General features: G+C 31.7%; 2 protein-coding genes across 11 annotated transcripts; both read right to left on the bottom strand.

Annotated features, from left to right (window-relative positions):
* Positions 1-75: 75 nt before the first annotated feature.
* LOC100249637 (uncharacterized) lies at positions 76-10552 on the bottom strand. Of its 10 annotated transcripts, none has more exons than XM_059742201.1 (7): positions 10400-10550; positions 9997-10186; positions 1725-3329; positions 1551-1619; positions 1233-1431; positions 860-963; positions 76-332 (listed from the first exon to the last, which is right to left on the bottom strand). In XM_059742201.1, exons 2-6 carry the CDS (start codon positions 9997-9999, stop codon positions 887-889), a joined length of 1953 nt encoding a protein of 650 aa, XP_059598184.1. In that variant the 5' UTR covers positions 10000-10186; positions 10400-10550; the 3' UTR covers positions 76-332; positions 860-886. The 10 variants fall into 10 exon arrangements, with proteins under 10 accessions (XP_059598184.1, XP_059598181.1, XP_059598185.1 ...); XM_059742198.1 differs by having other exon boundaries at positions 76-317; positions 9997-10127; positions 10400-10549; XM_059742202.1 differs by having other exon boundaries at positions 76-317; positions 9997-10115; positions 10400-10549.
* Positions 10553-17263: 6711 nt separating this feature from the next.
* On the bottom strand, positions 17264-18090 carry LOC100242729 (zinc finger protein ZAT12). Its single transcript, XM_002284075.4, has one exon. The coding sequence runs from the start codon at positions 17998-18000 to the stop codon at positions 17470-17472; it is 531 nt and encodes a 176-aa protein (XP_002284111.1). The 5' UTR covers positions 18001-18090; the 3' UTR covers positions 17264-17469.
* Between the last annotated feature and the right edge of the window lie 4373 nt (positions 18091-22463).

The following is a 22463-nucleotide window of genomic DNA, read 5'->3' as shown; positions in this document are numbered from 1 at the left end:
GCTCATAAAATGACCTTATACAGACCTGTTCCAGTTCAATTGATATTTTGAGGACCTGAGAGGCAATCCACAGCATTTAAAATGATGGTTCAAACTACTTCATTCATGACTGAAATTGAAGGACAAGTTCAAATATCTCTGTAGTACAAGAGGCAGATGAATTCCTAGACTTTGGTTGCCAGGGCTTGGAATGACCGAGCAGCACTGGAAATTGAACTTAGAACACAAGCACATCGAGGTCATGACTAATAAGAAATCCTTGCAAACAATGAACTGGGGAAGCTTAGGCCCAGCTTGTATTCCAATTCAGTTCAAACCTGCATGTTCCATCACTGTTATACACATAAGCAATACCATCCCTGAAATGAACTGAAATATGGTCTTCAAAGCCAGCTATAACTAGAATTAACCTAAGCCAAATAAATAAGATGCTCAAAGCTTTGGGCTCAAACCCAGAACAAGGCCTATCTGATGCTCAGTCTATCCCAGGATAAGCTCACTTAAGCACCACAGCATTAGCCAAATGGTATCATAATCCATTCACACAAAAGATATTGCATATCCATTGATTCAAATTCTAAATTCCTGGAGAAAATGTAGTGAAACGCTACTTTTTGAGTCCAAAAAACCAGAAGAAATTAAGATCCTAATGCAAATGTTCAAAAGCTAAAACAACGATAAGGATCACAGAAGTAAGTCCATTGTAAAGTTCCAAATTTATTGTGGAGCTAGACCCAAGCCCAATTTAAAGTTCCAAAACTGGGTCTATAATTTATGTACAGGTCCCAATCTAAAAATCCAAATCCACTATGATTTTTTATAAAAATGTATGCTGTGCATAGGTCTGGTGTTAACCTACCTTATGACTTTGGAAGAGGCAGAGTCCTTATTTCAAGATTGGTCCTGTGGCTCCATCCTTTCCATAGATACGCTGAAGTTCAACTGTTGCCGCCTGATATGATGCTGAGAAGAGGCAAAAAAAAAATGTGTGAGAAAATTCAAAATAATTCTTCACATTTCCATGCCAAGTTTTACAAGGTCAAAATAGTTAACTTATAAGCAATAGAAACACATAACATCTTCCACACTCTCAAGTTATTTAGAGACAATTTATAAGTGCACATCCATTACATGTACTACCACCTCTAGAATATATTGACCCACTTAGCTAGAAAGATGAGAATATCAATTTTATTCAATTCGCTATAAATCAAATAAAAATTCTGCATCACCTTTCCAAGTTTGAAAATTCTTCTGATTAATAGGACATCCAGTTACATTTTGAATCACTTCAAAAAGCTTGTCTTGAGGAGTGTTTTTCAGCTCTTGGACCACTGCATAAATGGTTTTCCCATTCTCGAAGTAAATATGATTGTTTGGGTGTTTGGTCTTGCAATTAGCATGGCGCTCAAACTCATAAGCATTAAGACACTGCATAGAAAATTCAATTGGCCAGTTAGGACTTAGATAATAATGGATCAATTAGGCCATTGAACTCAAGACTGAAAGTTCCTAGCCCAACAAGAGGCTAAAAAATATCAGTTACTTGCATTAGAGCTATTGCAGTCCTTACAGCTGCACAAATACCCACTCCCTTTTATAACTCCTCGAACACTCTTCTGTAATGGATATAACCACACATCAGTATATGGAAAATTCATCAGTGGAACAGCCTCTATGGCCATTCAAATTTACCATGGAAAATTATAAATTGGAGGACTTACCTCCCGTGTCCATGAAACATACTTCACAGGAACCCCATCAAACATACCAGTTGATAACAAGCTTTTAACATTCAAAGGAAAGTGGCTTGAGGGATCCTTTTTAGTATTTATCTGTTTATTTTTTGAGACAGTATCGGTTTTAGAAGTAGCTTTTGGTGTGCAACTAGCAGCTGGATCAGCATTCGATTGAGCCAAATATTTTTGGCTAAGTACTTGTTCTGAAGTTTGTACTTCTTGCTGGCCAGGTATTTCTGACAATTGAGCATCTTTCTGGGTAAGTACTTGTGAAGTTTGAGCATCTTTCTGGCCAAGTATTTCTGAAGCTTGAGTATCTTTCTGGCCGAGTACTCCTGAGGCTCGTGCATCTTGCTGACAAAGTATTTCTGAAGCTTGAGCATCTTTCTGGCAAACTGCTTCTGGAGCTTGTGCTGATGACCGACTCATCAACAAATCATAGCTGCCAATGATCCTGCCAGAAGAATTTGTCTCAGGTTCTTCATGAAAGCCTCCAAATGAGACAGTATTGTTCTGGCCCTTATTGTAGTTGTGGCCCATAGATAAAATGCTAGAATCTTCGTTGTCATAGGTGAGAGTCGTGAGACACAATGACACATTACCGGTCTCCACCCTATCATTGGTTGGACCCATGGACATGATATCATCATTGTGCTTACTATAGACCATACCCATTGTACCGAAATTACCATTTGCTTCACTGTAGGAAGGGCCCATTGAAATAAATTTCTCGTGCCCCTTGTTATAAGCAGGACTCATTGACATGATACTGCCATCTTCCTTTCCATGCTGCTGAACCTTTGATAAAAAATTTCCATTCCCATTGTCATAGAAATGACCCATGGACAACACACTCCTATCCACTTTGTGATAGGTATGACCCATTGATATGGAATTGCCAGTTTCCTGGTTGAAGGTATGACTTCTTGAGCCAAAATTGGAAGTTGCCTTATTAAAGTAAGCACCCATTGAAATAGTATTCTGATTACCATTATTATAAACTGGGCCCAGTGAAATGTTGCTGTAATCACTCTTATTATAGGCTGAGCCAGCTGAAATCATATTGTAACCTCCCCTATTATAGAAGTGCCCCATTCCTACAGGCATGCCATTGTCAGAGTCCCTCACTTCATTCACTTTAACTTTTCTGATTCCACTGTAGTTGAAAGATGGATCTGCTATAGCATGAGACATAGATAAACCAAACGAGGAATCACTTCTGAATGGAAACTCAAATCCCTTTCTTCCCATATCCATATTCCCAGTACTAGCAGATGGAATGTTCCTGCTAAGAGGATGAATTATTTTAAGGTCAGTTCCAAATAGGCGGTCCAAGAATGGCCCTGAAACAGATGCAAAACTTGAAATGTTTCCACATGGAGAATCATTCATATTTGAAATTCCTGAAATATTCCAGCTGTTAACAGCTTCTACTGCTTGCTTCTTGTTGCAGAACAGTTCTGGCTCTGTTGCATCCATAAGCCATTGTTGACCACGCTTCTGTTCATTTCCGGAGGAATCATCATAAACTTTCTCTCCATCAGTTAGACACCCAGCATTTCTTGCCCAAATGCTATTCTTGTGGAAAGCCTGTCCATAAAAACAGTTACTCAGAAGAGTATCTTTAGAACAGAAAAAGACAATCTTTTCATGCCAAAATCTGTCCTCGAAATGATTAACATCTCCATAAAAAGATAAAGGAAACCTACTATATTAATAAATAAATAAATATAGATAGGTGTAATGTATATCAGCACAAGAAGAAAGCATACTATAGACAGTAAAAAGACACAAAACACCATGCATATCTGTGAAAAGCTAATAAGCATTTCACAGATTCACCCAGAGATATATAGAAAAGGAAGATAAACAATACAATTTGTGCCATTCCACCCCAAGAAATATATTAATTTCCAAAAAGATGAAGATGTGCACCTGAATGCCTATTGGAACTTAGATTTAATAAAACCCCTTGAATTCCAAGCTGAGTTGCTTCTGACCAACAAATACATCTATCTATGTTCTTTGAGCATCATAGCCCAACTCCACATAAATTTCAGAAAAAGAATCACTGAAAAAAATTTTGGTAGAGACCCTGGGATGACATTTGCAAGGTCCAAAATGGCTGTGCTCTATGTACTGGATTAGGGTATGGCTGTAGGCTGTTTCTTTTTGTTTCACACATGTACTTCCTGTGTACTGAGTTTGTCTCTTTTTTATCAGCGCTTTTATTTACATCATTATTATTTATAGCCTATAAAAATGAATAAAGGTGGGCTGGATGATATACATGGTCTTCTCTTGTCAGTGTGTTTATTCTCTTATTGCATTGTTGGATTTCAGTTAACACATCAATCTGACAACACCCAAATGCAACAAGTGGATATCAGAATTTTTGTTGGGCTTAAAACATTTGTAGTTTAAAATAACAACACCTGTTATATATCTATCAATTATCGCCTAAAGTATGCAATAATTTTTCATTATTTGGGTGTTTCTTTACAATGAATGGGTTGTTGGTTAACCATATTAAGTCCAAACTTCATAACAAAAGAATGCTGGCACCAAATCATCTCATTAAATTCTTTCAATGGGTGCCACATGACCTTGATAAATGAAAACCTAAAAGGGCAATGTCTAGTGATTATATTGCCTTCAGTGTCTAATACCTAAACTTTTGTTCAATGAAGCAATTTGGTGGAGAGACTCAAGTTGGCCGAAGGGAGCATTCAATTCAATGCAAATGAAAGTAGATGAAATTGTCAGATGTAAATCCCAATTCCATGTCAATACTTGATCCACAATATAACAAAGTTAAATTTTATAAGTATCTCACCATATTAGAAAAACAGGGTTGAAATCTTTTAAACTAAATAAATGCTTTCCAATAAGCCATGTGTTGGATACACTTACCTAAAAACAACATAACTGAACATCATATAAATAAGTTTATGATCGTTTACCAAAACCTTAGACAAAATACTTAGTTAAGTGCATCATTTGGTCTAGCATTTTTTGTTAAAGACAAGCATGCATGCATACCTACACACACTCACACTCACACACACACACACACACATATATATATATTGATGGATTTATGGATGAATGGGTAGCAAAAATGGGGCACATTTCATATACACAGAGGGTATACAAGGCACGCAAAGGCCAACAATGAGGAGAAAGAACATAGAGACAATATATATCTATATATATATATATATATATATATATATATAAAGAAAGTCCGGTCATGCCTATTCCTAATCCTAAATAGAATGTAACAATGTAGGGATTTATACGTAAACATAATATCTATTTAGATACCTCAAGGGACTCCTTTTCATAATGTGAATGTATACAACTATTCCTGTTTGATTCATTATAGAATGAACTTAAAATCACAAAATCGACTCAATTATCAGGTTATAGATTATAAGTTCATAACTCTAGCCTATTCTTATTTTAGGCAAAACAAATCTAGTAATTCTTTTATTCTAGTTAGTAAAAGGCATCTTGAACTAAGAAGTAAATCCTACAAGCCAAAAAAGGGTATCCTAAGCAATTGCAATAACAAGGTTCATTGCTATTCTTGGTGTAGTAAATGTTATATCACACATACAATCATACTCAATTCAATGGAATTGTAATATATATATTGAAGGATTCATGATTAAATAGGTAAAATAGATATGCCTCGAACAAAAATGGAGCACAATCCTTGTACATAAAGGGTATACAATGCACACAAAGGTTAACAATAAGAAGAAAGAACATGAAAACAACAAATTTAAAATGATCCCAAGTTATTAACAAAATCTAAAACAAGATGTTGGTATCCCATAAAGAACCTTCAGACCGCATATAAAAAGAATTAAGAATCCATCCTTTATACTAATGCTACTCCTTTAAGCCTCCAAAAGTTTTTTTATTTCTTCTTTTCCAAACTATCTAATATAAAAATAATTGAGTCAGTTTTCAAACCATCTTGAAATTATTTCTCTTGAAATTATTGTTCCAAATTAGCAAAATATCTCTACTAATTGAGGAAATACCCAAGACACCCCAAAAGAGAGAACACCAAAATCATAAGCTAGAGATTCAAGAGCAATAAATTAAAACATGGTCAAGCATCTTCTTCTTTTGCTTGTATGGGAAACACCAATTAACCAAATTCTAACCATCTCATAAGTTGATGCATAGTTAACATTTTCTCCCACATTGTCTCCAAAGGGCAATCCCCATCTTATTGTCTCTTATTAGGAAGAATAATGGTTCTTCTTTAAAAAAAATTACGTAGACTTCAAATACTCCATTAAAGAAGATATTTTTGTGTGAGTAATAATACTTACTAAGAAGTTAATAGCATATCACTTGGTTTCAAGAAACTAGACATTCCTATTGAATCCTTCAAAGCCATGAACCATTTGTTACTTCATTTTATTTCTTTCTCGAAAGATTGGCCAAGGTCATATGTACGTTTGGAGCATCCCAAATAATTTCAATCCTGTAAGCAACCTAGTCAATTTACAATATAGACATTTCATCATTCATTCAGCTAACTTTAACAAATCTCCAACACTTTTGCTTAGCACATTATCCCCTTGATGAATTCTATGTAACTTCTCTCCTTTTGAAGTGATAGTCCATTCGCAAGAAATATGTGTCATATATTTTAAAAATAAATTGAGATGTTCAATAGAATCAAATTGTAGTTTGGTACCCTCTTACTGTTCATTTATTAGTCACAAGGTTCATCTACTTTTAACTTCTCTAAATCTTCGACACACTTTACACTTAACTAGTTTTCTTTGTTCTTTCTAATTCATTGCATTAGCTTTTGATGTTCTCACATGTGCTTTGAGCACATCTTCTCCTTTTAATATAAGATAAAAAAATATTAAAGAATACAAAAAAGGCTTTAAAAAAATGGTGACACATTCATCAAAATGGAAAAAAAAAAGAAAAAAGATCAATCAAATTTAACCCTAACCTCAAGCAAAAAGGGCCCACTCTAAAGTGATCAAGCTAAAAGAATCTTTGCAAATTCCTTGGTCATAGAGACCCAAAGAAGGAAAAAAACAAATCATTTTTTTATTAGAAAGAACAAACTTAGTTGAAGTAAATTGAAAAGTACATTTAAAGACAAGAAATCCTTCCAAACCTCCCAAAATCTTATGAAAATAGAAAAACAATAAGATAAACTATAATGAGAAATCAAAACAATTTGTACAGATTACAAATAAGGCAAAATATGCAGAAGCTCTCCACAACTTGGACGAGAAAAATTTCTCCACGAAAAGACACCAGTTGATTGAGTCTTTGCTTGGCTAAGTGATTTGCAATAGAATTTGTTGAGCCAAAGATAAAGACCAATCCACATCACTCTTGGTATTAATAATCTGGAAAATCCACGTACCATATTTCAATGAACCTCTCTCTTTTTAGATAACCACAAAATGACAATCGTTAAATCTCCTTCTCAAGGAGGTTGGAGAGACTCAAAGTCCTAGCTAGTTGCATCTTCCAAAACCTCCAACAAAGCCAAGATATCAGCTTCCTTCTCCTACATGTTTGGAAAAAGCTTCCAAAAATATAGTATAATGATCTTTAGTCACATCTCCAATTCCTAACTATCATGGGTTACTCAAAGAAACCCTTCAAAATTCAACTTTATTAAACCCATTGAGGTGAATGCCACTCTAAATATTTTTCCTCAACAAACCATTTGGATGTTCAACCTATGTTTAAAAAAATCTTATCTTGCTACCCAATCAAAGGTCTTTGGGAATTGTTGAAAATCCTGGCATTCCTCTCTATCCAAATAAGTTAAATGTGGCTAGCAATGTGCAATGCCAAAGGACTTTGCTCTTATCACCCTTGTTGAATCCCTAAAATGAAATCACCAACATGTTTTGGAATCTCTTTCAGGATCACCTGCTAAAAACCTGCCAAAAAGGACTAATACAAAACAATGGATGAACAGTTGATTCTTAAACTTCCAATGTGTCAAGACTAATGGCTTTGTATAGCTTTCTAAGTTGAAGCTCAATTTTTGGTATTCATTTTCTAATGAACCACTAGCAATGCAAAGGCTTTTGATTTCCAAGAAAAGTTCATACTTGGTAAAGAGATGAGGAAACGCCTGGAATAGGTAGGGATGTGACCTCATTTCAGGATAAGATTACCCCAATTTGTTTCTCATGTTAGGTTTTCACATCCATATTCTCTATCCTTTCTAATTTCTCAATGATTATAATAGATTGACCCATCCCATACATGCAAGATAACTAAGGTCCTGTTGAACCACTTAGATCTTGATGTTCATCATTATCTTCCCTCTTGTATGTGTTTACCTGCACATTTATTTGCCATGTTGATTCAGCTGCACCAATGCAAGAAGTGGTAATGGAGCCTTAATTCCCCTCACCCACCCACCCACAAGTCAAGTTCAACCACTTGAGAGAAATAATAGAATGTCACAAGGATTTTAGTTATGAGTGAAAGCAATTGTTTTTTTGCAAGGACCTATCACATGGAGAGTGCCTCATTGAATCCAAAATAAATGTGCATATATTATTGAATCAAGCAAGTTGAATGAGGTGGAGAAAAAAAGTTGTATTTACACTTTGCAATTAGAGCAAACATTATTCCAACAAGTGTCAAGGTGGAATGTTGACAATTAGCAGCTTTGATTGTAGTGTAACAAGATTTGACACAGAAAACACAAGTCTCATGAATATGGAAGATTGAATTTATAGAATTTAATTTAATGTAGAGATATCTGAGAAAAGAACACATGGAGTATACAGAGGAAACCCTAAAAATGGTAAAAGAAAACTCAACAAAGGGAAAAGGAAAAGACGCACAAGAAATGGAAAAAGCAAAGGAAGCACAACAAAAAAGGGCAAATAGAACACCGTGAGCATGAAACTAACCAGCACAGCAGAATCCATCAATTAACTCCGCAGAAATGAGGCTCTGAGCAGTCACAAAGGTTGCAGCCAGAGGAATTAGGACTTGACCAGAAACTCCTTTAGGCTTTAGCTTCTGGATCATGGAATACTCCATGTCAAAAATCCTTCTATTGTGCTCCTCCAAAAAGCATGTTCAACCTTCAGGAAGAGTACAACTGTTTGGTTGATTCTCTTCCCTTAATTCAATAAATCATATGTTTCCTTCTCTCTCTCTTTTTTTTTTTTTTTTTTGGGTAGGAAAATCATACATTTCCTTTATAGCACATTGCAATAGATTTAAATCTTTAATAACTATTGAGAAACTGTCCTAATCCATTTCCTTATTTAATAACAAAAGAAGATTTAAATGGGCATAAAATGCTCATATAAGTGTGCCTTCTTTTCTTTATTGAAAGAATATGATTCCCAGAAAATGGGGCACCCTCTCTTCAGGTTTCCCTACTATTTCTTCATCCAAATTACCTACCAGCCTCTAACAGCATTAACATTTTATTCCTAGACCCAATCAAGCACAGCCACATGATAACATAACCCTCACATCGACCTATGAAATTCTATGTAATCAGGATATACATCAATAAACATATAGGTATTTCTTTTGTATGTAATCTTTGGTCTTGGGTTAGGGTGTCTATAGTTTTGAGCCCTTCTTCTCTTGTTAGTTTTTTGGATTGGCTAGGCTCTAAGTAGGGGTTTCGTGCCTTTGGGTTGCTTCTGTATACTCCCTGTATACTATGAGGGTACTGTTTTTTGGTGCTTTCTCTTTTCGTTGAATACATTTCTTTTTATCTATCCAAAAAATTAATAAATATATATATATATATATATATATATATATATATATATATATAGGCATATCAGCAATGACTCAAAAAGAAAAAAGAAAAAAAAAACTAGACGCAACCAACATGTGGCCTCTGTAGCTTATAATGCATAGGTGCATTACGCAACACAAGGCATTGAACTTATTGTAGTACCAAAAATATGGACAAGGATCACCACCTTTTGGATATCTGGATAAAGATATTCTTTTCAGCAGATACAGATGGAGACAGAATATCCAATAATTCAGATAACAAACCTCTAGTTCTTCAAAATATAATAACACCAAATAAACATCATCGCTATAATGAGCACGAAATCATATAAACACAAACTTCCTAATATACAACACCGTAATTGCTCAAGCCAAAACCTCCAATTTCAAACGCCAATAAATCATTAAAATCCAAACTCTCAACGCCATGTAAAGAAAAGCCTCAACCAAGTTCAAATCCTACCATTTTCGCGCCTTTAACTCAGTGAGTCAGCTCACTCACAGCCGAACTCGTCTCCGTTCAATCCAGTCACCAACTCCGACACTCACGACGCCTGTGCAACCTAAACGACACCGTTGCTCCTGCTCAAGCCTCTGACGAAAATCAACATTAAACCAAGCAAAACAAAAAAATTTAAACCTTTTCAACCAAACTGCAAACAACAACAACAACAAAACCTAGCATGTGAAATCTATAAACAGACCGATTCAAGCCGAGCTTCTATAATCTACAGCATGCATTGAAGGGTCTAGATAGAAGAAAACGTGCTCTAGAAGAGACAGAGAGCTAGAAAGTGACTGATCAAATTGAATTTTATTTCAATGAAGTCCAAACCACAGAAATTGAGAGACTTCAGAGAACGAACCTCCGACGGAGATCATCCCGAGTCACCGCCGGTAGAGTTCTCAGGCAGCACCGGCGGAGAATGAAGAGAAAAGAACTTGAAAATTTTCCAGAAAATGACCACTGTGAATACTAGATTGGGACAGACGGACAGAGTACTTGTATCTGGACAGAATGATACCATATTTATCGGTACTATTTCCATTTAAAACCTTTTATTTTGTCCATACACGTGGATCCCAATATTGATCCGCACCCTTGGTTTCCTCAGTGGTATGATGCAAATTGAAAAAGCCCATCACAGCCACAAAATGGTCCACTTTCTATGTGCTGGAAATACACTGAATCATCTCCTCCACATATGCTCGTTGTCCTAGGTGGCAACTCTTGATTGGCCACAGACATCAGAATTGCTGCGAGTGTTCTCCTGCTGCGCTCCATGAGAAGGAGGGGTAACCTCCTGACGTGGCTGAAACCCATTAGCCCCTTCATCACACATCTCGAGAATCCCTTTCTAAGTCAACTATATCAACGGCTGTCATGCGGTTTATCACACCGCCCACGTGACTCTCACACTCAAGTCACGTGAGGGGGAGTTGTTGTGCAGCAATCGTTATGATACATACGTTACTGGCTTAATGGCACCAATTAATTGGGGGTATCCCTTAAGATTATCTATCACCAAAAAGTTGGTTCAATGTTATAAAAAGGGTAGGAACAAATATGGGTACCCACAAATCAAATTCAATTATTTTCCCAAAATTATTAAAATAATTGGCTCAATTATATGGAAATTAATTGTTGTGTCAACTCCCTTTACCATTTTTTTCAAAATTATTGATGAGCTTAGTTATCTTATATCTTCTATGACACAAATTTGCTATTTTTGGTCCATAGGTTTATTAAATGTTGGGTAAATTTGGAATTGTCCTTTTCCCTTACCAATTATAAAATCAAGGAGTTAATGATACGAAAGATTTAGTTATCTTACCCACTTAATTCTTATGAGCTATTAGAACTTATAAAACTTCTCGTCATACCGATGCACTTTTTTTTTTTCTTTTTTTTCTATTGAAAGAAAAACTATAATAATCTTCAAAGCCAATTTTTATAATTGTCTTTGAAAAAAAAAAAACTCTAAATTATATATACTTTTTTTAACTAAACTTTATAATTGTACCACTGCACTTGAAAGTTGAAAATAAATAGTTATTAGAGCAAAATAGAATTTGGTCACAAAAAATATTAGAAAAAAATTATTTTCTCATGTTTATTTTTATGAGAAAAAAATTAAATATAATTAAAATTGCTTGATTTTGTATATTTTACCATTATTTAATTTATATATATATAAAAATTTAAATAAGTAAAATAATTTTAAAGTAACATATAAAAATATTTTATTTTTCGTAAATCTATTTATTTTATTTTATTATCACATTTTCCTTTTCTTTTTTTTTTAAACTGTACATAGCCTAAGTGAAAATGTATTATTTTTTAGATTTTTTTTCTTTGGGTTTAATGGAGTGACTTAAAGTAATATACTAGAATTAATAATTACAGAATAATCCCTCACGGCCTTTAGTAAATTAAAAGGTGGAAGGCATCTAGAATAGTACCCTAATTACCTTTATTTCTTACCAATTATGAGAACGAATAATTAATATCCGAAATATAATTGTTTTATGTTCCATTTTTGCCATGTTTTTCTTAATTACTGCCACCCTTAGGTGAGGGGATCCAAGTGGTGAGAGGCAAATATTATAAGAAGTGATAAATTGAGCATATTTAATATATATATATATATATATATATATATATATAATAATAAAAATAAATTAAAAATATATATATATATATATATATATATACAAAACAACCCACACTATAGCCCCCAATCAAATGACCAAAAAAAAAAAAAAAAAAAAAAAACTTGGAATGTTATAGACATGGTATTATCATTAGGATTTTGAAAATTAGATCGGACCGCTCGATAATTGATGACATTTTCAATCCAGTTCAGTCACGGGTTGATTTTTTATGAACAGAATTGTTCAATGTCATCCCATTTTATTCATTCAAACAAGCCTAAACCGCCTTCCTCATTTTTATCATTAAAGCCTAGTAGTTGCCCTCCTTCCTTTTTATCATTAAAAGGGCCGATCCAATTGGCAACCAGTGACTTTTCCGATTTAGTTCAGTCACTTGTTGAATCTATTTCCTTTATTTTTATCATTAAAGCCCAACTACGTCTTCCATTTTATCTTTAGAAGGACGCAAGAGCCAATTAAATAATAAACTCATTAAATGAGTTAAGACACCACTTGCATGCATCCAACTTGCAGACAGAAGAAATATATTATTTGTTAAAAAAATTATAATATTAAATAAAAATAATATAATATTTTTAAAATTATAAATTAGTTAAAATTAAATAATTAAATTTTCTTTTATTTTTAATATATTCATATTTAAACATTATACATATTTCATTTAATAAAATTTTAAATATTAATACATTTACACTTATGTATAAGATAAAAATGAAATATTTTGATTATTTATATATATTTTAAAAAAAATTAAATTTTTTTTAAATTTAACAATATATAATAATATATTTATGACATCATCGGTTCGACTATTGTTCAACCAATGAACCGTGAATCGATAATTTATTTGATTCAATGATCGATTCGATTATAAAAAACATTGATTGTTACTAATAAAATTTGGATGGTACAAAAATGTGTGAAAAGCCCATCACAACATCCACTTAATATCTAAATAATTTTCCAAAAAAATCTTAAATATCAAATTATCAATACTATAAGTAGAAATATATGGCAATGGGCTTGGGCTGCCGCTTTTGTCTAATTCAACGATATTGGGCTTTGTCCTTTTGCCAAATCAATACCCAATCAATGTGCCAATAGCAAATTTCCAACTAGGCCGTTTGAGGGAATGCGTGCGTGCAATAGTATTTTTTGTAATACACTTCGTGACAAAAATTACCTTTGGAAAAATTACTTATCACGTAATCATCTAGGAATCACATCAAGTAACTTTTTGAGTACGTTTCACAATGATATTAAAATCACTATTAAATACATTCGTAAGCCAGTTTGATTGGTTTTTGGTTTTTGAGAGTTCATGTGATAGTGTTTTGAAAAAACATTTTTAATGTGAAAACTGTTTTCTAGGTATTTGATAAAATTTTAAAAATATGCTTGAAAATTTAAAGAATTACTTTTATAGTTAAAAAATCACAGACAAATATTTAATAGATGATTCTTTTAAAAATATTTTTATATAAAACAATTTGAATGGAAATACTATTAAACATAAATATACTTTAAAGTTGATTTGATTTGATGATGGTTTTAAGAAGCGTTTTTAGTATATTTCTCTTTTTAATTAGGTATTTGAAAAAATTTAGAAAATAGTTTTAAAAATATGAAAAATCACTTATAATATTAAAAAATTATTTATAACGTTTTATGGAGAAACACTTAATAAATGATTATCTTAAAAACACTTTTAGATAAAAGATTTTCATTAAAAACATTTCGAGTAAAAGTATTGTCAAATGCATTTTTAAAGTCTATTTGACAGTAATTCTATAAAACACTTTTAGCCTAAAAAGTGTTTTTGGAAAAGCAAAAATATTAGGTGTTTGGCAAACTTTAAGAAATACTTTTAAAATTTTGAAAAAACACTTATAATATTGAAAAATCACTTGTAATGTTTTTGGGAGAAACGCTTGATAAGTGATTTTATTAAAAACACTTTTAAAGAAAATGTTTTCATTTGAAACACTTTGAATGGAAACTTTGTTAAATGCACTCTTAGAGTGCGTCTTATAGTATTTATATTCAAAGCATTTTTATAAAAAAATGTTTTATTTGAATGTATTTTTAAAAGAATCATATATCAAGTTTTTATTCTAAAAATACTATAAGTGATTTTTCAATGCTATGTTTGCTTGGTAATGATTCTATAAAACATTTTTAATATTTCTAACATTTGAAAATTTTCATCATTTAAGTGTTATAAATGCTATAAATATTTTCTAAAATAACTCCCAAAAGCACTTTTCCAACACTTAAATGATATAAATTTTAAAGTGTTAAAAAGTTTGTAAACACTTCTTAAAATCATTACAAATCATTACTAAACAATCTTTTAAGTAATTTTGAAAATTTTTAAAAGTGTTTCTTAAAATATACCAAACACCTGATTTTTGATTTAAAAAACACTTTTTGGCCTAAAAACTATTTCTGGAATCACAACCAAATCAACTCTTAGTGGCATTGAAAAACCTTTTATTATAGTGTTTATAACTTTTAAAATAGCTAAACATAGAAACAAAGATAAGGTAGCTTCTTTTAGAGAACATTTTTTTTTTATTTGTATAAAAAGCTTTACAAACTTTAATGAAATTTTTTTAATACCAAATCTGTCCCTTTTATTTAAAAAAAACTATTAAAATTATAAATACATCATCTAGTTATTGATGAATTGGAGCTGGGGAACGTATGGCGGGCTTGGCCCATTAACTTTGACAATTGGCTTGGATGAGATGACCTTGGGCAGTTGACCAATCTCTTAGGCCCACGCCTCCACGATCCCACTGTTGGGCTGAGCCTTTACCGCATCCTAGGCTATTCCCAAGCCCATTGCTTAGCTGGGTCATTCAAGATTCTCCATCTGATTATTTTAGTCTTATGAGTGTGAAAAAACTTTAAAATAAATTAAAAACGTGTTTGACAATATTTCTATTTAAATACTTTTTATTGAAACATTTTTTCTCGAAGCGTTTTTGAAAAAATCACTCGTAAATTCTTCTTCATGAAATATTGTAAGCGATTTTTGGATTTTTTTTTCCAAAACTATTTTCAAACTTTAAATTAAAAAAATGTCCTTGAAAAAAATAAAAAGTAAAAAAGAGGGAAAAAGAAAAGCAAGTCCCGTTATATTTAGAAAAGATAAATAAATAAATTTTGAAGTCAAGTTTGAGCAACCCACTCATTATTTGACTTATACAATTTCGATTCTATACATGGAATTAAATGACCAAAAGGTTGGTTGGGTAATATTTGAATTAATATATTGTATAGAAGACCAAGATCATGTTCTCTTATATGCTAGGGTTTAGTACTTGAATTATTGAACTCCTAGTTGACTTTTTATCTATTTAAACATACCAATTTTGCTCAACTACTTGGGACAATATTTCAATTAGTTTCCATGATTTTGTGGGTTGCTCATCCAAATTTAGTTGCAAACAACAAGCTTGTCCGTTAGTTTAAATTCTGAACAAACAATTTTTAGTTTTTTTTTTTTTTTGACATAAAATGATTGAAAAAAAAATAAATTTAAATTTTAATTAATTTAAAATAATTTACTTTTTATATAAGAATAACAAAATAAGTTAAATGAATCACATGACAAAATAATTATTAACTTTAAATTTATTATTTATTTTTCGTTCTCATTTTCTTTCCATTTAACCATAGGGATGATGAGCTTATGACAACTTAACATTTTTAATTTAATCACTTAAATTAATTTTAATTTAAATTATTTATAAGTTATTGACTTAAAACTTATTAATTAGTGCATATTTAAATGTATTGTGTCTATTTTTTAATTATATAAAATGTTGAAATTCTAATACCAAAAATAAGTATATGCCTTAGTTGAAAACATTTTCAAAATTTTAAAAAGTCCCCAATATGATGTATACCTTAAAACATCACCTTAAAAAATTATTTATTATAAAAAAATAAGTGGTGGATGTGAAGTTGTAGATGTCAAAACATGCTTTCACTCAAGATTTTTTTTTTTTGAGATTCATAATAAATTAATTTTGACATAATATTTAAATTTTATTTTTAACTTTTATTTGTAATATTAAATTATTTTATCAAATATATTTAATTTATTTAATGATTTAAATTAAATTATTAAATATTATTAAATCATTAAATTGATTTATCAAACATCTTCTAAAGTTTTAATTTAAAAAACTATATATATAAGCGTATATGCAATTATGCATTGATTTGAGCTTTCCTATAAACATACATCGATTTATCGATTTAGAGACTAAGAGTGTTGTTTAATAAATCGATTTATGAATTTAATGACTTAATTTAAGTTATTAAATATGTTTTATAAAGTAACTTAAAATTTAAAATAATTATTCGAATATACCTTAATGATACTTTAATTTAAAACTGCTTTTAAGCCATTAAACATTAAGTATTATGTTTTATTACATGTGCTTAAGAGGGTATTTAATAAAACTTATCTTGACTTTAAATAATTTCAAGTTAAATGGTTCTGAAGACTTAAATTAAGTTTTAAGTTAAATGATTAAGAACAGGATGTTCAAAACGAATTACCGTGAAATTCTATTTAAATTATTAAGTCATAATAAATCATTAAAGTAATTTAGCAAATACCAGCAAACCGAAGCAGATGGTTTTTGTAACTCATGGGCATGAGAGATTTACCCAAATCGACCTAACCAGGCCATGGAAGGAGGCAACGTGGGGGCTGCTAGCTTGAAATTGATACACAGCAGTGCATGGGGTGGCAAAGTCTCGAACGTTGCTGTGTCCATATTCATACATATCGCTTACACGTAGCAGGTACCACGTATTCATCATATGAAAAGGTTCTTCCTATACTGACGTATCCCGTGATCTCAGTTAGTAATCATACCTACCTCCATTTTTCTACTCTTTTTCTATATCAGAAAACACCCTGGGCCTGGTGTGAACTGGGGTTCTTCTTCTTCTTCTGACATGAAAAATTAGACTTGGATTTGACGATCAGAATTATGACATCATCTTTGTGTCAGCATGATGCAATATGATTCTATGGTATTTCCTCGCCACAACCCATCAACTCCGGAGCAGGAGGTTATGATCATGGGATTTGATGTTATTAACTGTTGCAAATAAAATGAACAAATATTCTTTCTAAATACAAGATTTTCGATCCTTTTTTTTTGAAAAATGAAACAGAAAAAAGGGATCAGTTTACACGGCAAGCTTGGGGAAGGGGGTGGTGGAGGGTGGATTAAGGGAAACAATCAACCATGGAAGCCACCTTCCCAAGCTGAAACTGCAAATCGATATTCTCCAGAGGAGTCAAGTTCAGATCTAAACACAAAACTCTCCTGCTGTTGGGTTTCTTCAGAAGGGGCGCTTGAGGAGGTGGTGGGGAAGACGACGACGTCGTTTCGCTCAGGGCCTGGGTAGCACCGGATGCTGCGGCTCTGTGCCTTCTCATGTGGCCTCCCAGGGCTTGCCCTATCGCGAACTCCAGGCCGCAGATGGAGCATTCGTGGGTCTTGGGCTTCAACGGCGAGCTCTGCAACTGCGCCGGGTCGTCGCCGTTCAGGGCCATCAGTCTTGGCTTCTTGTGGCTGGCCCGGTGGCCGCCCAGCGCCTGGAACGACGGGAACTGCCGGTTACAGGTCTTGCACTCGAAGACTCGACTGGGGACTCTAGCGATGGAGTCGTAGTCGGTTCCCCGTGAGAGCAGCATCAAGCAGTTTGCTATGCTGACGCTCTCGTGCTCTCCATCTCTCATCCTCTTCATGGTCATGGGATATGTCTGTTTGGGAGGCAGGAAAAAAATCAGAGAATGGGGGTGTTTGGTACTTGGGTGGAAATCAACAACTAATGAGATAAAAGCCGGGGGTGAGGATTGAATATATATAGGTTTAGAAAGAAGGGAAGTGAGACTCCAATAGTTGACCAACTGAAATGACGGAAGTAGACTGCACCAGTTGTATGTCAGGAGGGTAATTTGGTAAAACGAAGAGAAGGGGAGTGTGAAAAAGGCCCGTGTGAGATCACGTCAGCGTGACCGCGTGGGCGAGCCCAAAAGACAATCTGGACGAGTCATGAGTGGCGAGCCGGAGTGTTGGTTCCCAGAATCTTCAACTTTCTAGAAGATTCTAAATAAGTATGAACAAAGGAATAAAGGACATGGAGAAAATATATTGATTTATCCGTTTAAATCATGGTTTTATTAAAAAAAAAAACTCAATTAATAATAATAAAATAATAATTTAAGGAAAAAAAAAAACAGGAGATAAATAAATAAGGGATACACTCATACACGTGAATCAGGAAAGTAGGTGTTGGAAATGAAAGTCCACAGAAGTTTGTTTGGGGTAATTGCTAATTGGGGTAAAGAAGAGAAGATAACGGAGATACGAATTCACACTTATGGGAGTGTGGGGATTTGTATGGAGAAAAAAAGGCGATGTGGCGTGTACGAGACCATCTATGACGTGTTCCATGGTCATCACTGATGAGGGCCATCCCCTTCAAAGTCATATCCTTTCTTCCTTCACTCCTTTCTTTTAGTACAATCTCTTCCGATTTCACCCACCAAAAAAAAAAATTATTAATCCAACCAGAATTTTATTTTTAAAAAACTTAAATTAAAAAAAATACTATCCACACCTAATTATATAAATTGTAAAAGATTACAGGATTAGGTGACAGTCGTTATAAATGATATTAAAGTCAATCGTTATAATTGAGTGAGTGACTTTGCAATCCCGTATGACTACAAGAATATTATATTTACATATAAAGATAGTTGTGATATCTTGATAAAATCATAAATATTCTTTTATCTAAAATAGGTAATAAGTTTATGATTGGGTGTAATAAAAAAAAATTAAATCTAAAATTAATTTTTTATATTGTATTTCAAAAAAATTTCCAGAATGACACATGATGTTAATATTTCTTTAATTTTTTAAAATAATTTTTTGAAAGAAAAAATAGAAAAAAGATTTCTTTTTAAAATAAAAAACTAAAATGCTAAGAAGACTTGACGTATTAAAAAAATAAAAAGGAGAAAATGGTGTGGGTTGGTAGATAATTTCTGAGAACTTGTGAGAAAGGTGAGTCTAGTCTTGCCCCCTACTCGAAAAAGAGCAGATACTTTTGATATGGGTTTGCGTTGTTGTACAGACTTTAGTCTTTTGGACTGAATTTTTATTAAATTGTAAGGTAGTTTAACAAGACCCTGAAAGACTTTTGGCGGCCGTCAACGACGGTTTTATCAGCTAAATGCTTTGAATGCATAATAAATATTTTATTTCAAAAACAGGAATTAAAAAAACCTCCCATTCTCGACAAATGTTATCATTCTCTTTTAAAAAATAATTCCAGATTTGAATGTGACACGCATAATGCATTTGTCAATTAGTACGGAAAATTATTGTATTGTATAATAATAATAATAATAATAATAATAATAGTGCATATTGAATGTGGTTGTTGCCAATGACGGGCATTTATATTTTATTTATTTATTTTATTTACAAAAAAATAATATTTGTAAAAAATGACAATAATGAGAATGACTTATCATATCTGGTTTTTAGGATGATCTTACCCTGATTAAATGAAAGTTAGGGTGGTAATTTGAGTGAATTGATGTTTCAAATGTGTTGGATTTGAATTAAGAAATAATTAATTTAAAGTTAATTTAATTTGATTTTTTAATTCAATGTGTTCAATTTAAACCTAATTCAATCTCATTTTTCTAAATTAAAATTAAACTTAAGTTGATCGAGTTAAACTCGGATTGATTAGGTTAAAGCCGAGTTGGTTCGATTGTATAATTCAAAATATATTCATTGTGGTTTTTTAAAAAACTTTTTTTTCTATATATTTATATCATAATTTAAATAATAAATAACACAAAAGTTCAAAATAATAATATAAAAATGAAAATAAATTTATATATCTTTTAAAAAAATAAAAAGGTATGTGATATAATTATAATTTCATATTTAAAAAAAAATACAATATCATATAAGATAATTAGCATTATAAGTATTATAAAAATATTAAATCGAATTCAAATTGTAAGTTGTTCAAATCTTGACCCGAGCACAATCCAAATTAAGCTTGGATTGATAAAACTTAATCCAAGCTTGATCTGAATAATAAAAACTTCGTTGAAGTTGCATCCCAAGTGAAAAGTGAAAAATAAATTTGCTTTTTTTATATAAAAAATAAATATCTAAAAATATTTAGAATAAATTACAAAAACCATTATTATTTAATATCTCAAAAGTCAAATACAACATTTTGTAAAATTGTTTTTATAAAAAATAAATAAATAAACTCATGACTTAATTATTATTTTCCCTCCTACTTTTCCTCAATTTTTCTTACAAATATACAAAACAAAATTTCTAACACCCTCTTAAAACTATGAAGAAAAAAAATATATAAATATATTTATTAGCATATGAAGATCCAAATAAAAGATGACTTGCGGCACCCCTACCTTATCCTCATCTCCTAGAAGACGAAGAGAAAAAAAAAAAAGGAGGAAAAGAAGAAGAAGAAAAAGAAAATTTTATTTCAGAAAAAGGAATTAAAAAATTATTCCAGATTTCAATGTGACACGCATAATGCATTTGTCAATAAGTACGGAAAATTATTGTATTGTATAATAATAATAATAATAATGCATATTGAATTTGGTTGCGGTTAAGGACGGCCATTTATATTTTATTTACAAAAAAATAAAAAAAACATTTGTGAAAAATGACAATAATGAGAATGACTTATCATGTGTGATCTTTAGGGTCATGTTACCCTAATTAAACTTTCTTATGCGGTATTGAAAATTAGGGTGGTAATTTGAGTGCGGTGATGGTTAAGTTTGACCTCAATCCGAATTAAAAAATAATTAATTTGAATTTAATTCAATGTGTTCAATTTAAACTCAATCTAATATCATTTTTTTTTTAAATTCAAGTTAAACTTAGATTAATCGAGTTAAACTCGGGTTGATTAAGTTAAAGTCGAGTTGATCTGGTTAAACTTGGGTTAGTTAAGTTGATTTGATTGTATGATTCAAAATTCATTCATTATTGTTTTTTAAAAAACTTTTTTTTTCTATATATTTATATCATAATTTAAATAATAAACAACATAAAAGTTCAAAATAATAATAAAAAAATTAAAATAAATTTATATATCTTTAAAAAAAATGAAAAAGTATATAATATAATTATAATTTGATATTTAAAAAAATTTTAAAAAATACACAATATCATTTAAGATAATTAACATTATAAGTATTATAAAATATTAAATCGGGTTGAATTGTGAGTCGTTTAAATCTTGACTCGAGCACAATCCAAATTAAGCTCAAATTGATAAAACTTAATCCAAGCTAATGTTTATATAAAACTCACTCCCTAGTGAAAAGTGAAAAATGAATTTGCATTTTTTAAAAAAATCTAAAGATATTTAGAATAAATTACAAAAACCATTATTATTTAGTATTTCAAAATTCAAATACAACATTTTGTAAAGTTGTTTTTATTAAAAATAAATAAAAAAACTCATGACTTAATTATTATTTTCCCTCCTACTTTTCCTCAAATTTTCTTACAAATATACAAAACAGAATTTCTAACACCCTCTTAAAAGTATGAAGGAAATATATATATATTTATTTATTTATAAGCATATGAAGATCCAAATAAAAGATGACTTGTGGCAGCCCTACCTTATCCTCATCTCCTAGAAGATGAAGAGAAAAAAAAGAGGAGGAAAAGAAGAAGAAGAAGAAGAACATCCATCACAGAAATATCCAAGTCAGCAGAGATCTAGAAGAAAATTAAGGATTTAATTCTTAAAAACTTGCAATGCCGTGCACTGCAATATAAAAAAGAGAGTAGGTATCTGGGGGGGTCTCTTGACCCTCACACACACACACACTTAGACAACGGTAATTGGTTAGGATTAGGCCTTTTCCAAACTTTTGCAGTGTTGACCGTTTCATCATGAACTCATCTTTCCGCCTATTGGTTGGGACTAAGAAAAGTCTACCGAGAAAAAGAGACACCATACATACACATACGGATTCCAGATCGAGATTTTTGGTACATTACTCGACACTAACAAGTGTAAGAAACGTTATTAAATAATTTTTTGGGTAGGTGTACGAACAAAGGCGAATCCCACTATGGAATGAGCCAAAATTTTCTTGTGAAATTTGGACTTTGCGGGGTTGAG

The sequence above is a fragment of the Vitis vinifera genome, chromosome 13, assembly GCF_030704535.1.
Source record: "Vitis vinifera cultivar Pinot Noir 40024 chromosome 13, ASM3070453v1".
In the NCBI taxonomy this organism is placed as follows: domain Eukaryota; kingdom Viridiplantae; phylum Streptophyta; class Magnoliopsida; order Vitales; family Vitaceae; genus Vitis; species Vitis vinifera.
This window is presented reverse-complemented; position numbering and strand designations above follow the sequence as displayed.